Below are 17,152 nucleotides of genomic sequence, written 5' to 3'. Positions count from 1 at the left end.
GACATACCTCTGAAGACATGTTAAAGATTCAAATGATGATCTGATTCAAATTTGATCTGATTCAAATATGCCTGGTGAGCATATGCATTATGTGGTGCAGAATCCTTCTTCTGTCAAGGCCACTGCAACAACAGATTAGGGAGTAAACTAAACAGATAACTATAGAGTTTTGATTGACAAAGAATCACAATACACATAATACAAAATACAAATACATTCTGATGAGCATTTTGCTGTGTTTAAACAATAAACAACAGAAGATTGTCAGAATAAAAGATAATGATAGTTGTCAGCGTAATGTGATTTTGTTTTAATCATATTTATTTCATATGGATAACCAACCAACAGACATTCACATAACATTTCACAAAAAAAGATTGCATATTAAGATATTCATTGTTCACAGATCTCTTCCGGTCTGAGCAGTCATCTCAATTATGTTGCTTCTGAGAAGGCAGGCAGGCAGACAAGCGGACAGGCAGGCAGGCAGGAAGGCTGCAAAACAACACTTCAGTCAGTTGTACTGCCAGCCAGACAGGGTGCAGTTTGACAGACACACTGACACACAGAAAACACATAAGGAGGAAGTTTGGACACCTGGTATACAGGCAGGGAGGCAGGCAGGCAGGCAGGCAGGCAGGCAGGCAGGCAGGCAGGCAGGCAGGCAGAGATGGAAATTAATTTCTTCACATGTCTGAATGTGACCTGTAAAATTAAATGTGTTATTTAGAGGTCTCACAGGTCAGACATTTTTTGTTTCAGACTTCTTTGCATATTACTAATAATGTAGATGTCCTCACCTTGAAGTGAATATTGAGTGCGATGTGTTAATCTTACTAAAGTATTTCTGTTTTGAAAAAAAAAAAAAAAAGTAAAATCAGCAGTACAGTTAAATAATAGAAACATTTGTTTTTCCAAATGTAAGGAACACACACAGTGTTGCTGTGTTTAGCTTAATCAGATTCTTTCTGGTCTGCCAGAAAGCTTGCCTTTGGCAGAGCAGATGCTTCTCAGTGTTATTATTTAGTATTACCCGCTGTGTGATTATGCAGAGAATAAGCACAAGCAGCCCTCCTCCGCTGAGAGACACCACTATGAAGCCAAACTTGTACTTGTTGCTCTCTGAACCAGTCTGGGAGGCTGTCTTTGAATTCTTATCAGATCTGACTGGGGGACGGACAGTTCATAACTTTTAATTACAACTGTGCAATATTGTCCGGGACAGGTGCTACCAGAACATAAAAGGGAGATTTGATTAGCCTTGGTTCCTTAGAAGGACTCACCAGTTGTTGAAGAGAGTTGTGTGCTGAGCTCAGTGGGTGATGTGTATAGGTGCGTAGCAAGTCCTGAGCTCTCTGCGTACTCCCTCTGGCAGTCCCAGTCCACTGGTGTGTTACTGGTAGTTACCAGCTCCCAGTACACAGACAGGATCTCCTGGATTCTGGACAGTGCTTCTGATGGGGACTCTCTGAAAGTCACCTCAAAGCTGACTGGATCATCCTGAACAGTGCACAAAGAGACTAAATTAGAATGTGTAATAAAATATCTGCTTTGTTAAAGATCCCATGACATGCTGCTTTTGGAAGCTATTATATAGGCCTTAGCGGCCCCCTAATACTGTATCTGAGGTCTCTTTCACGAAATTCAGCCTTGGTGCAGAATTACAGGCACTACGAGCAGTCCCACAATGAGCTTTCTTCAGGACGCGCTGTTTCTGTCTGTAGCTTTAAATGCTGTGATGTAGAAAGAGGCGGGGTTAACTGCCATGTTTCGGTCGTTTGCAAGCCATGATGTTTAGAGGAAAAACCAATGTCGCGCTCGCACGGTCGTAGCTCAATTTTTCATTGGTGGGACAAATTCTCTATGTGGGCAAAGCAGAGAAATGGGAGGTAACCTTCCTAAATGTGACGTCACAATAGGGGATTTTCAAAACCGAGCGTTTGAGCTCTCATTTTCTAAAAGGCGGAGAAGAATACCCAGGGCTTGGTTTACACCTATTGAAATTTCTAGCCACTGGGGGACCAAAGGCCGGCTATGGGAACTCATTAATGTTAATTAACCTCCTAAAGTTTTTATGTCATGGGACCTTTAAAAAGTTTCATTGCTTTACTCATCTGTTTTGGAAAATTATTTAGAAAACATGTTTAAAAAGCTTGTTACAGTTTTTTCAGATTGCTTTTTTTCTTCTTTTTTTCACACAGGTACATACACCCTTGCACTTTTCAAGGTTCATGTTGTTTAATTGTATTTTGTTTAACTACATGTTCTTATGGTTCTTCACTTTGGGACGTATTTAGTTTTCACAATGTATGCTTTATGTTTTGGTTACCCGCAATGTTTGGGGCAATCTTGTTGTTATGATCAGTGACCTATGCACTTTTGTAAAGCTCTCTTTTGGAAGTCGCTTTGGAAAAAAGCATCTGCTAAATGCATAAATGCACAATTTTGAAAATAGGGCTCACTTTGTACATATACTATTCAAAGTGCATGAATATGTGGACCAAACACAACACACAAGACCAGTACTGCTCACTGATGAAAATATGTACTATATTCTCCACATTGTCTAGGTAAAGGTTGCATTTTGTGCAGAATATCAGAACATATTTCAAATCAAATACTGTAGGAGGCTACATCCTGTAAACACAGCAAATACATTTGTGGAGACAAAAAAAAGCATACAGAACAAAGCATAGAGCATATGAAATAAAGTACATTGTTTTAATCATGGACTCCAGTGCATGTGTACAAAAATATAATGATGTGGTGCATATAGTAGGCTACATTTTACTGTACTGGAGACAGAGAAAAGTAGTTTTCACCTGTGTTCTTGTCGAAATGTCCAAATTAAAGTTGCAACAGTATATCTGCTGAGGTTTGGCAGGTCTCTGTCCAGCCTCTCTCAATATTGCCCCATTGTTCACAATGTGGTCAACCAATGTTGCTCGAATTTCATTAAATACTGTAAATTTAGCCCTATTCTTCTACGGCCTCGAGGTATAACTCTCCCTCTCCCTACCACTCTTCCTCCATGGACTCCCCCTCTCATCCTCCCTCTCTCTCTTCCTCTTACTGCAACATTGCCTTCCATTTTTGATGAGGACAGGTATACTGACCTGTTGCCTTTTTATAGTGCTTACACCTGATTGGTATGTTTACAGCTAAGCACTTTGGTGCTTGCACACCTGATGCCTGTGTTTGATCCATTTGTTCACGTGTGGCATTTTACAAGGCAGTGTCTTGAAAAGGCAATTAAGTGACAAAATTTATGTTGTCTAATTTAGAAAAGTGTGTTTGGTTATTTGCAAAACATTGTGTGTGGTATTTTGCAAATAGTGAGAGGCTGAGAATGTGCCTATTTTTGTGCAAATCTGGGCTGCTGTTTTGCTCCTCGAGTGTCAGGTTTCACTAACTGTGTGTTATTTGACAAGCAATCGGAAAAAACTGTAACAGATTCCTTGGAACCTTGTAAACACTCAAGTACACTGTTCAGGGGCAATATCGCACCTCCAGCTCCTCATTGATCTGTGGAACACATTTCTGAGAATAGATGTTGTGGATGAGAGATTTTAGCAACTGGACATATCTGTCGTTGTCGGAGCCTCTGGTGTACTGGAAGTGGGCAGTCAGAAGATCCAGGATCCATGGTAACGCAGCTTTAACATAGCAGCATTTACTCTGCAGTGGCACAGCAGAAGAGAATCAGCCAGGGAAAGGAAAGCAGAAAAAGAAAATTAAAACAATGTGGCCTTACCAAAGTTCTTTGATCAATGAAAGTGTAGGTTATCCAACATCCACTTCTCAGCTGGTTATCTTTCTGGGTACAGAGAAAACAAAGGCCTGGACTTAAAACAATCAATATATAACAGTGAATGAATGAGGCGTGTGTGTTTGTGTGTTTGTGTTCAAGAGTTAGGTGCTCTTGTGTGAGCGTGCGTGCATGCTGATATGTTTGTGTCTGCTCACCAAGTGTTTGAGGGTCAGCATGTGCTCCTTAGTGATTGAGTGTCTGCATGGGCCAGGGATCTCACCCATTGCCAGTGAGAAACTCAGAAATATTATGACACTAAGACACTTCACCTGAAACATTTAAAAAAAGCTTAACTTTTATCTAAGCATCAGTTGTGAAGGTAATTTTAACTATGTATATAGACTTTTGTTGACATCATCTAAAAAGGGATTTATGTAGGCATAACAGGATGTTACCAAAAAAACGTAATATTTAGCATCCCTAAATTCAGTCAACAAAGCTTGTTTATTGAATAAGTCATGACATTCCACTTTCTTGATTTTATCATATTTGTCAAACATGTAATTTGTATTTTTTAAGACACAAATGCAAAGATATATCTTTCTTACCATGAGGACTCACAAGTCAATATGATGTTTGAAAAACATGCTTTAAAAGCATGTTATGTTATAAATGTTAAAGCTATTACGGCTAATGCTACAACTGTGACTTGTCATGTTTGACCCTTGGGTGGCATAATGTATTAAAGCCAGCCATATTTAATTAAATACAATCAATTATACTTTTCAAAACTCTGTCACATAATGTCAGAGATCTATTCCATGCCATCCATACTACATTGATATGTTTCATGTATTACCTGTACATGTAGGCCATTTAAAATTAATTTAATTTGTAACAAGACAAACTAATCACATCCACCACATTCATATTAACAGTTGTCATGATATTGCACTGCTAAGATTACATATTCCACTTGAAACCAGTGCATAAACGATCAATGCCTTTTTGTGATCCAATTTTACTGTTAGTAGTAGGTCTTGGAGGTACAACATGGGGGTAACGGTTTCACTCACCTTGGTCGGACACTGAATGAGGGAAGGTACCAAGAGGGTCATCTGGCTTGGAAAGGACAGAAGAGAATCCCCCACTCCTGAGTCACAAACATTGAAGCCCTTTTTCCCACACTGGAAACAAGATGCAGACGTCTGGCACCGTGGGATGGGGTTCTGCTTCCTTCAGCGCTGTGTAGAGTTTAGAGAGAGCTTGCTCCAGTTGAAAAGCTGTGTTAAGACCTCCCTCCTGCTTTTTGATGTTCCTCAGGAGAAATAGTGCTTCTTAAATTCCACCGTCTTGTCATGCAATGCATGATTTTTAAAACTATTGTCTGTTTGTTACATTATTATTTAAGTACTGTACATCACAAAGAATAGTTGAAACGTAAAATTAATTTACGTGCACGCACATACTCACACACACACATACACACACTCACAGACACATACACACACACAGACAAACACGGACACACACACGCAACAGACTCAACCCACTGTATGAATGGATTGTCATATCTTTATGCTGAGAAAACGTGACGTTTTCCAGTGTTTACTAAGAAAACCAACATTTCTTGCACAAATCAAACCAGGGTAGATAGTTTTCTTTCAGTCCAGTCAGTCTTGTCAGTCCAATCCAGAGAAGGAGTTATAATTCAATTTACAAAACTAAAACATGTGAACATGTGCTTTGGCCCAATAACACCAGACTTTCTGGACTAAGGATGATAAAACTGATAAAAACAGACATTTGACTAGTTTATACATTATATATTTATACAAAGATCCAGTTCAAATCCATGCGGTCTGCACCATTGTTTACATTTCTTTGTTGTTTTTATTAAATTATCTTTGCTGGGTTTTAGGATTGGCTGGCTGTGTAAGAGACAGAGGGAAAACATTTAGCCTGACCAAGGGGCGTTGTTAGACCCTTTTTACTGGGGAACGTAGTAAAAACGTGGTAAGTGCCCCAGTAAAACCAGTAAAAAAATTGACTTTTAACAATTTACTTTATTAGTCAGTGCATTAATTTAGATTGATAATCCCGAAAATAATAAACGCAGTATCCCAATCAACGCTTGTAAAAGTGTAAAACCCAAACCGATGTACGTAGAATTCCATGTCAGCGTGCTCTTCTGAGCTTGCCAAATGCAAGCTTGAAAGAAAAAAAAAATTATATGAATAGGGGCCTGTGCCCCATTAGAGTTTTATGTCTAACAACGCCTCTGGCCTGACCAGATGCACCAGCAAAGACTAAACGGATCCATCTTCCCATGTGTACACACTCATACACTAGGAAAGTACCGGTCTGCCCTGTTATAGTCCAGAATCTGATCTCTGAACAGATTTTTATTTCCCTTTAGACCTAAGTTAAAGCTTCCTTCATACTGTCAAATTCCCCTTTTGATGAATGTAGACATCAAACCATACTGGTTCTCCATTTACAGTAACATAAACTTGGCTGGTCAGTGTGGAAAGAGCAGAAAAAGAAAAGGTGTTCAAAGTAACTATCTTCATTTTGGCCTTTTGTCAAAAATACATCTAAATAAATTCCAAGCTAAACAATTCCAGGATGAGAGGGACAGGAAACTCATTAAGACTACATCCTTACTGCCTTTTAAAATGCAATTTAAGCATCACCAAAATATCCCAGGAAATACAAAGTTCTCATAAATATAAGTCTTATCTGTTATTGAAATGAAATATGCTGTGTCACCCTGGGGCCGAGTTTCATACTGCCTGTCTCTACCTCCTATGGCACATTTGAAAGACTCATCTCAACCTCTGAAACTTCTGATCTTTGAGCTTGACCTCTGTGGGTAGTTAGTTTGCTGAAAAATGTGATAACTCCATCCCTTTATTTTTTGAATTGGACAAGGACTTGATTTGTATTTCCTAATAACCTCTTTGAGTTTTTTTAAATAGTGTTATTGTGTTTTGATTATTTGCTTCAGAAGAGTGATGGTTCTTGCATTGTATGTTTTTTCATGTAGAATTTTCATGCTATAAAACTACCATTCCTCTTCTTCCAGAAAATTCTGGTATGTACATAGTGGTCTGAGACTAGACAGCCAAGAGGATGAAGGTTCAGAACTCACACTGTGAGCAGACGTCTTCATTTAGACAAAGCAGCAGGAAAGATTGTAAATCACTTCTATCTTTCCATCTCACAGTACAATATGTGATATGTTTCACGCAGTCCTTTGAACCCTGTATCAACAAATTGTGCAACATGAAGCATTGCCATAAGATGGAGGCATCAGTCCATTGAGGATCCCCAGCTCAAGGAAACATTAGGATTTACTACTGGCTTTGATTAAATAAACAGTACCATATTTAAATATATTAGTTTAGCTTGTTCCTGTGAATGGATCATAAGTAGTTTGTTGGTCATAAAAAAAATCATAAGAAACCAATGAAATCACATTGAACACATTTTATTCTTGTTTTGTACAATACCATACAGATATAGTTGCCTATTGGCTTAATGTAATGAATGAAGAAAAAATCACCTTTTTGTCTTGTAATATTGTTTTTAGTTATTAGCATGCCCACAAAACAAGCAATTTGTCATTATCAAATAATTTCCAGTCAACTAAAACTAAAGATGAATGGTACAGTATGTGAGTGCAAGTCAAAATATAAAAAAGTGCAATTGTCACAAATTGGCAGCTCTTGTACTTAAAATAATGCAAACATGAAGAACAATAGATATTAGAATGGGGGGGCAAGCCCCTGTGCCAAACAAAAGAGTCTGAAAGAGAGAGATAATGGGGGTGGAAGTAGAGTTAGAGTAAGTAAGAGGGGAGATCCTATGCTCTTATAGCTGGTGTCAGACAGCATTGGCAAAGCCAATGCGGTCATTGTGGCGGTCAAACTCAGTGTAATAACGGGCGATGAAGTTGGCTCCCAGTATCCAGATGGGCCCAGTCGGGGGTGGAACATCCAAGCCCTTGAAGGTGACGGTGCAGATGTCCTCTCCAAATGGGGATTGCTGACAACCAAAACCAGGAACACATCACATACATGCTGCAGATCATAGGTTACTTACAGGCTGTAATAGTACAGAATGTCATAGGGTACAAGTGCAAATTATATAGATAAATGGTTGAGTAATTCAGATGAAGCTTACCCATAAGATGTAGTCCTCTTGAGTGAGAGCATACTCATGGCCCCCGAGGTGAAAGGTTACACTGGGTAGGGACTTCACCAGGTCACAATTCACTGTGAACTAGGAAGATACAATCAGACTAGGTTAGTCTGTCCTGTACCACGAAGGACATACTGTGTATCACTAGTGCAACTGTATTTGTGATATGATACACACCCCACCCTCAGCCAGCTCAGTTGCTCCAATGGTCTTCATGAGGACAGACACAGAGGAGGCGGGGCCTGTGATGTAGGAGGAGCCAGTGTCAATCACTGTGGTGCACCCTTCTTTACAGAAGAGCATCTCCTCCCCCACTGACACACTGGATAAAATAGATGGAGAGAGAGACATTCACAGGTAAAGAGAAAGAGAGAGACACAGGTAGAGACAGAGACAAAGACAGACAGATAGAGAGAGAGGGAGAACATTACAAATACACTCATGCAATATATCCTTCTAAATGAGGTAACATACTATTGTTGGCATAGCTCACCCTTTCATGGTGACTTCCCATTTGCCTGACTCAGTGGTGCCAAGGTAATGAAAAGATCCAGTATAGTAGTTAGGGTCTGTTCCTCCCAATACCAACTCTCCTCCTGGAGAATGCGAAGGGTCCCTGAAAACCATCAACCACTCTTTAAGACCAATATGTATGGACTATAATAATGCAGTATTGACTGAATTTCCACAGTTAAAGAGGGTATTACGCTAGATCAAGCACCTGCTGTAGTAGACTGAGAAGACCTCCTCCTTAAGAATGTGCTGGGACATGATGCGGTCGAACACAGGTGTGATGCCATCAATGGCCACATTGGGGTAGCCCATGCCCAAGACGCCGTCAAACTTGGCGAAGATGAAGGGGATGGCGGGTAGGGCAGTGGCCTCAGCAAACACCTGCACCACCGGAATGCCTCCTACCTACAGACACATGCAGATGAAAGGTCAGAGGCCTGGTCTGGAGCTGTGTCCTCAGCTTGTGGATGTCAAGTGGTACGCACTTAACGTGTAGGACTCTTCCATTTCAATTAGCTTGTACAAAGGTCTGTTTCACAAACTTAGTCGATTGACAAACAGAAACGTGGGCCTCACCACAACAACATCCTCGCTCAGAAACCCCCGGACATTCCCAGAGGCGTACTGGATGGAGAAACCAGTCCCATTCCCAATGTGAGTCCGAGATTTAGAGGCATCATACCTGTTGTGAGTAACTGAAAGTTCACAGATTCACGGGTTATGATGTACAAAATCATAAACCGTCCAAATCATGGAAATATGTTCTGGCATTTTATTTTATGGCCCAAATGTACAATGATGAATTATCACTTTGTAATTTCGATGATGTTCCAATCAATGTGTTCCATGTGTGTGTCTGCGATGTGTGTGTGTGTACCCACAGCAGGCTGTATAAAGAGGAGAGCAGTTGTAGGACGGCACCCACAGGTTGGCCGACCCAGTGTCAAACACCACATTGAACATCTGGGCAGGAGAGCCAATGCTGATTTCCCCAAAGTACTGAGTCTGAGAGAAAGAAGGAAGGACACATCTGGTCTCACTCCGTGCACATTTCAGATTTCAGATTTCTGCATTGTTATTCTCCCAAAAGGAGAATATGGGTTTATAGTCACATTAAGTTAGCAGAAGTATGATAAACACATAGATAATTCATCTCTTACATCCAGGTAGTTAGTGAGGGGCGTGGGAGCAGTGCCATTGCTTGGGTCATCTGTGCTCTTCAGTGCCTGCTCAGCAAACACCTGGGACGGTGACACGCCCATTTCTCTCAGGGTCTCTCTGATGGACAACATCTTCTTCAGTGTAACCCTGTGTGACAGAAGGCCATGGACAAGGGGGGATGAAGGGGTGAAAGATGTTTTAGAGAGAAGGGATGGGGGTGGGGAAAAGGCATCATGCTTCCTCCATAGCAGTGTATTTATGACTAAACATTTTTTGCACAGTCACTGGGCATCATGTAGCTTTCAAAAGAGAAAACAATATCCTGAACTTCAACAGTTATAATACATAACCTTAAGGAGCTAAATGGTTTTCAGTACTTCACAGCATAATATTGCCTTCATCAGGAAAAAACGAAACAAATGTATTTGTCTACTCCCATTGCTGTAGATTTAGCAGTAGATACAATTTAGTCTTCAATTCTACAAAATGCGCCTATAAAACATGCTCATGAAGCTTCAGAAGAAGGTATATACGGGCTCTTACCTTCGTAAGGCATGGCTTGTGGTCAGTGTTAGAACGAGTGCAATCACACACACACACAAGTTAGTCAGCACAGCCATGAAGTCTGTAGAGAGTATCACAGAGTACTGGCCACGGGTAGAAACACAGCTTATCCCAGTCCAGTTATTCTGCTCAGGTTATCCCTTCGTTGGCCAGAGGAGCTGTTTGTTTATCTGACCCCGTAAAAGCCTGACTAGTTTTTCTATCCCCCTATCTCTTTCTCTTCTCTTTTTATACGATCCCTCCTTCTCTAAGCTCTGACCCACAGGCCTCTGGCTCCAGCTCCAAGATTTCAGATCAAAGCATTGACCATAAACAACCAACCCCCAACCCCCTTCCCTGGTCACCCCTCCCCTGATTAACTGGTCCCACAGAGAGGTCAGAACTTTGACCCCCAGGGAAAACTGGAGACAGAAAGCAGGGACGCAGTTCTTCCTTATGGAGATGGCTGGCCAGAGGATTGGACTGGCAATGAAGCTGGCATTTCATCTGGCTCTGGGTCTGGGGTTCTATCTGGAACTTGGGTTTTATCTGGGTTAGGTCTGGCTCTGGGTTTGGGTCTGGGGTTTTCTCTGGATCACAGACCTTGGGTCTGGGGTTTTCTCTGGATCATAGACCTAGGGTCTGAATCTTCTTCCCTCTTGCTAAGCAGGAGATGGAGCTGCAGCTAGAGCTACTCCCCCTGGCTCTGGCTCTGGCTCTAGATCTGAGTCTGGATCTGAGTCTGGTCTGGACGAGGCTCTGGGTCTGAGTCTGAATTTGGTCTAGATCCAGGGTTGGTCTAGGTGTGGTTTTGGATCTGGTCAGTAGACGTGCGTTTTGGAAGGAAACACATGCTGCTTTAGTTGTGGACAATTGTCATGAATACTTTGTTGTGTTTGCATTGGTCAGCGCTCCACAATTCTCCTTTGCAAAAAAACGGCCCAGCTCAAGAGATATATGTTTCCACCCTTTTTCTTCCATCTTGCTAAACAGAAGATGAAGCTGCAGCTAGACCTACTTCCCCTGTAGCCGCACCACTTTCCATTGTAGTGGTATTGATTCTCTGACACTATTTACATAAATCCACAGGGACAAAGACCACTTATGTCTCTAAATGATCCAAATCAATAACGTGGCTCAGAATGTGGCGGAATATAGGTCCATTTTCAGTGAATCCTGCCAGTTGTGGTTCAGGTTTAGTGATGTTGTAGGCCTAACTAAGGGTTCCATCGGTCACTTCCAGTTCAGTGGAGCTGAGCTCTCTCTAACTGAAAGGCTGGCCTATTCCCACAGAATCTCCTCTGTCAGGCTGGGGGTTGTATGTTAGCACTGTACTTACCACCCTGCCCAGAAGAACATATGGCTGTCCACGTCAGGCAGGGATATGGACACCAATAGAAGGTCACAGGTCAGGCCTTCGGATATTCCCAGTGGACAGAGCTACCAGGAAACTGGTCAAGATCAGCGTACGGGTGCTATGATGTAGCATCTGGCTGGAGCCACTACAGGGAGACTATTCTTTCTGAGAACTGCAGGAGCTCCCATGTTCCCCTAAGGATGTGATAAAGACACATGTTAATGTACATCAAGACACCTATGCCGTTCCCTGAGGTGATGCAGGAGATGTTTCTGATGATGGATGGAACAGTTCCACCACTTCAGGTTGGGAGATAGAAAAAGCCTCTGTACCACACACCACAGGCAGTTTTGCCTCTTCATCAGCCCAGGGTGCTCTATCAATCTTGTAGACACACGTTGGCAGCAGCTCCATGGCAGTGTCAGGAACATCTGACCTCTAACCTAAGCAGCAAGATTGATGCCCTCAAGTCTCTTTCCCACACTGCCTGACGAAACCCATACGTCACTCAGGCATGGCCTCCCACCCCCTCTGATGAACACGGGCTCCACTGGTGGTCATGGGAAACCCCTTAGCAGTCCAACTCATACTGTTACATCACATACCTGCCACTCATTGATGTTATTAAAGTCTGCATCTGGGTTTTTGGTTTATACCATGTCAACATTACTTCACCTGTAAGAAAAGCTCATATTAAATGAAATTCCCATGTGACCAACAAAGTATTGAATTCACTGACAGAGAGCTAATGACAGAGAGATAATGAGGGTCAGCGACTCAATCAGACTAGGGCAAAATTTGCAGCAAACCAACATTTCTCCACATCGTTGAAACGTCCAACACAAAGCTTTATTTCCAGCTGATTACTTTATCATTGTTCTACTTTACACTTTGTGTTGTCTGCTTAAGATGACTTCTTCCATCATTCTCCTATCCATATAGCAGACATCTGCAAACGCAAAGCTTGGACTCCATCAATTGGGACTGGAGCTGGAGGAGTAGGAGAAAAAGTGTTCATTGTTGAATGAACCAATAAGACCAAAGCAACCACTTATCCTCACAGCCAGTTCACAGCTCTGTTAGAAAACTGATGGGAGCCATTACAACTGAAGGTACAGTTGTCAAACCGTCACCCACCCTTTCTCTGATGCTGGCATTATTTATCGGTCAACACTTGTAGTAATACAAATGTAAAACATACTTTCTATTGATTACTGTGTTTCTCACTGGCTTTACTTAGTGTACTGTAAATGTAGTGCACAAACCAAAGGATGCATCCAAGTCATTGCTTTTGAGATGTCACCAATCAATCAAGATGAGAAAGCTATTGCACAGTCAGAACTAATCCCACAGTAAACTGTGACTGAAAAAAAACTGCACACTTTCCATTAAACAATACAACCAAAAAAACTTTTTGTATTATTTGTTCGTGTGCATCATATTTAACCTTTGTATGTGTACTGGTTCCATCTAGAGGCAACATTTTTATCCATCATTTTCAATCTGCAATATACTTTTTCACCAGCAGAGAGAAGCATTACCTTTGTAAAACAGGATTAATTTGTCAGGATACATCCAGACTTTTCAGATCTTGAGTACTAAAGAATGTGAGGTAATGTAGAACTTCTTATTGATCTTAATTCTACATTGTGAGCATAAAAGAGGGCAGGAGGACCTAGCAGCAGCCATCTTCATTTGGTGGATTCATTAGTTATCCACTATGGGAAGTGTGGAGATCACCTGCATGCTCTCCTCTGCAGGCTTTATTTGAATCTGAGGTGATAAAACAAAATGTTCACCTCTGGAGTATGACTGATTTAGCAAGGGGAGCCTATGTGTGTATATCATTCTTCTCAATTAAAACTATTTAGCTATAAAGACTCAAAATAACCCTCCTTTGATTTTCTTTCCGTCTCCCTCTTTTTCCTACTTCTCTCCAACCTCTCTCTGCGAACTCACAGCAAATCCATTGTGACAAACATGTGGGTTGAATGACTGTTTACCTGATTAGTGCTTCCAGTCCTCAAGCACCTTTCAGTAACAATGTGCCCTGGCAAGGCAGGGACTGACAGAGAGAACAAATCAATTTACAGAAACAGATCCATTTAAACACCTCAAGGCTGGGCTCTTCTGCTGCCACCACTGGACTGGTCTGTGTTACATTTACAAAGAGGATCTTTATTTGTAAACAGGTGAAGACTTCAAACCAAACTGGCTAAGCGGAAGCAACCATACAGCAAGGACAATAAAAGGCATCTGCCGTCAGTAGTTACAATTGCCGTCGCTGCCTAAGTCAAAACATATCATTATATCCTGGACTTAATGGCAGTCATGCGTCCTTATTCTTCATTCAGGTTCAGTATTGAGCCCCAAAGCAGAGAGATAGGAGTGGGTGCAGGCTTCAGCTGGTCCTGTGAAGAAGAGCCACCTCAGCACTGTGCTCAGGGAAAGGCTATTAGAGAAGCTGAACAGGTGTTCTATATTGGAGAGTACCTCCAGTAAACACACAAAGCTCCATGGCAACTAATCTTGTTTTTTTCCACGTGTTAGCAACAAGAAAAAGTCTGTTAGTCCACCTACTGTACTCATAAACACATGAATTTTTTATTACGCAACTGCTGCTGTATTAAAGCACTGCTGAGGAGTCCAAGGCCTTGTTAAACTTGTGGACAGGCTCATCTTGTGGACTGTTATTTCTCTGGTTCATATATATCTTGTTGACAAGGGACACCATTTTCTATTCATATACAGTATCCAGTTCATCTGTGCCATGCATATTATCTGCACCCCCTCTAAAGCTTGGTTCTACTTCAATACCTCCAACCACTAGGAAGGTGTTTGTATTAGATCTACACTTTAAGATTATTATTAGTGTATGTTTGTGTGTGTGTCTATTCTCACCATTTCAGTGCACTGCTGATAAAAATAGACCCTCAGCAGTGATTTAGGAGCCAATGATTAAATATGTGAATAAGCTAAGCTCTTGTTCAAAGCTCTGTAAAGCCAATTGTTTAGAACTTCAAAGTTCTGCTAAAAGAGCAAGACTGACGGCTCTCTGGTGAATTCATTCCGTAGCATAAATAATCATCCAGCATCTAAAGGCTTGGAGCCAAGCTGAACCATTGGGAAATTTCACCCTCCAACATATTGGGCAATGTCCCATCCTTTTAGTATCTCTCCTCTTCAGCTGTTATAGATTTTCATAGATATATCACTGTAATATATCTGTGATTGTTCAGGGACTTCTAACCTGTAACATAAAGTCAAATGAACATTAATAAAACTGGTGAGCAACAGATGCCTTTAAAGACAAGTGCTGACTTGGCATGTTACTACTTTGATCACATGGTCGTATTGTGCACAGGATATCCTGGTGTAAAGAATGCACTATGTACCATGTCCTTTCATTCAGCAAACATCCCCTATGCAAGGCCGATGGCTGGGTTAGGATGAGGAGGACGGGCACTCTCTTTCCAAGGGTACCAAATACAGTGTACTGTCAGAATGTCAGAATCAAAGAGACTGAAGGAGGAAAAACCGGGCAATATCTGTTACTGTATTTTTTTTTTTTATGACCTTTGAATGTAACCAAAGCTATTAAACTGATATAAAGCCTATAAAGTGTCACAGATTAATCATAGTCTCGCTCTCCTCAGATTAAGTTAATCTGTATGCCTCTCAAAACAGGAAAACCACCTTGTTTTTAGCAAAGGAATGCTGCTATGTGATCACAATAAGTGTAAGGTAGTGAGGAATCCTAAAGGGCAAAATATTGTTATTTGACAATGAGGCCTGTCATTCACACCCCTAGGGGGGGCATTAAAATATGAATTATAGGAGACAGGTTTATTGCCATATTACCAGTGCACATTATCACACATTAGCATACTTCATATTCTACCCAATGCTGGGTTAGTTTGACCTTTGATCCCAGATGATCTCAGGGGATGTCATGAAGAAGACAAGCACATGCAACGTACTCAACAGACCATAAGCCCATACAATAGGCAGACACACACACACAAAATGAACACAAAAACTCTTAAGAGGCATTTCTGCATCAGATCATCTTGCATCTCACAAGATAAGTACGCCTTCGAGATAGACGTACAGAACTGACACAACAAATGCTTATTTTTAATCAGCAGAAAGCTGAAAGCTTAGCTTCTGTAGCTTTGTATGCGTAAGGGCCGTTTTGGACAGCCAGGGGATAACAATGTAAGCTGTCACCCTATCAGACGTTCAATTGCAACATCAAGCATGGGTGGATGTTACAGGGTTCACATGAAAGCCTTTTAGCCCCAGTAGACAGAGTGAAAAGATTTTGGGACATCTACCGGACCATCTTCTGACTCATGAAAAGCTGGTAAACATTTAACCTCATGGAATGTGTGTGGTTGTGTGCATGTGTTTCCAAAACATTTTAACAGACAAAATGTAAATTGATCTTCATCATATAATTTATAATCAGAAGTGGCCATTTTGAACAAGCACAATAGTCTTGTGAAGACCAACTCTACACCCTGCTCAACTAATAGAATACCTTGGGTTCCTCCATCTAAGGTGAATGGAACCCCTAGTTCCTTGCAGTACTGCTGTGTTCTCTGTCCCTGAATAATTCAATCACACTCAGTATCTGCTCCTCTTGTATGTCACACGGTTGAGAACCAGTGAAGAGGAAGGCTGTATGCATGGGGACAGGCCTTGTTTTCTATGCCTGCAGCCAAGTGAGTGGTTTATGTAAGTAAGGGAATGGAGGGGGTGGGGGCACCACAGTGCAATCTATGCCTCTAGTCTTTCAACTAGTATCTCTGCCACTCTACTTTAGCTTACAATCACAATCAAACTTGACAAACAGCTGGCATGGAGATGTCTCTCAATAATTTGAAGCATCTCTGACAAAATATTTTTTACACATGAATTGTACATCTTTGTGTGCAGTCATAAACAACTAAAACATGTTTTGTTCCTGAAACATGCGATGCCGTCTTGGCATCTCTTAGTGTAAATATCTCTTTAGGCCTTTGTAAGGTTTTTTACAGAAGGTGTTTGGAACCGAGTCCCATATGAGATGTGTAATAGGAGAATTCAGCTGCTAACTTTTGCATTATTGAACAGATACCAAACCTGCAGCCATCTGATTTCCCTCAGGTATACAGACACAGGCATATGTTCCTAATTATTTCACAACAGATAACAGACAAATAAAATTGCCTACACATCTCATTGCATACCAGTGTGTGTTCAGTCCATTACTGTTGCCTAATACACCTATATGATTTTAATGTTCTGCTTTTGTTACCGTTTTGAAGGAAAAACAGCTAAGATTAATTGAGATCATTGAGAAGTTTTATACATCCCACCCTCCACACAAAGATTTGATGTTTCTTGACAATGTACATTTTGTGCTATAAACTGAGAAGACGAAACGCGTTAAAACAGCAGTCCAGCTGTCCAGAGACCAGCTGTTCTGGTGCACCACCCTGTGAGCTGAAGGAGACAGTTCACACAGCAACACGATTCTCTGCATGTCCCTGCAATTCTCTTCATGAATACAGCATTCTAGCTTCATGTAATACTACTAGGCATATCTATTTAGCTGAGTTTGTACATAGGAGTTC

General features: G+C 41.2%; 2 protein-coding genes across 3 annotated transcripts; both read right to left on the bottom strand.

The window, feature by feature from the left end:
* Positions 1-343: 343 nt before the first annotated feature.
* Positions 344-5,164, bottom strand: csf1b (colony stimulating factor 1b (macrophage)). Of its 2 annotated transcripts, XM_084680458.1 has the most exons (8): positions 4,828-5,164; positions 3,967-4,080; positions 3,755-3,817; positions 3,508-3,678; positions 1,284-1,500; positions 1,034-1,167; positions 801-847; positions 344-705 (listed from the first exon to the last, which is right to left on the bottom strand). In XM_084680458.1, exons 1-8 carry the CDS (start codon positions 4,867-4,869, stop codon positions 687-689), a joined length of 807 nt encoding a protein of 268 aa, XP_084536584.1. In that variant the 5' UTR covers positions 4,870-5,164; the 3' UTR covers positions 344-686. The 2 variants fall into 2 exon arrangements, 1 of the variants encoding a protein (XP_084536584.1); XR_014732085.1 differs by having other exon boundaries at positions 801-1,167.
* Positions 5,165-7,331: 2,167 nt separating this feature from the next.
* ren (renin) lies at positions 7,332-10,187 on the bottom strand. The gene is made up of 9 exons (XM_084681440.1): positions 10,175-10,187; positions 9,631-9,893; positions 9,352-9,475; positions 9,047-9,165; positions 8,679-8,875; positions 8,451-8,573; positions 8,135-8,279; positions 7,940-8,038; positions 7,332-7,801 (listed from the first exon to the last, which is right to left on the bottom strand). The coding sequence occupies exons 1-9, from the start codon at positions 10,185-10,187 to the stop codon at positions 7,640-7,642; spliced, it is 1,245 nt and encodes a 414-aa protein (XP_084537566.1). The 3' UTR covers positions 7,332-7,639.
* Positions 10,188-17,152: the final 6,965 nt, after the last annotated feature.

The sequence above is a fragment of the Hypomesus nipponensis genome, chromosome 18, assembly GCF_054491055.1.
Source record: "Hypomesus nipponensis isolate SF chromosome 18, ASM5449105v1, whole genome shotgun sequence".
Taxonomy (NCBI): Eukaryota; Metazoa; Chordata; class Actinopteri; order Osmeriformes; family Osmeridae; genus Hypomesus; species Hypomesus nipponensis.
This window is presented reverse-complemented; position numbering and strand designations above follow the sequence as displayed.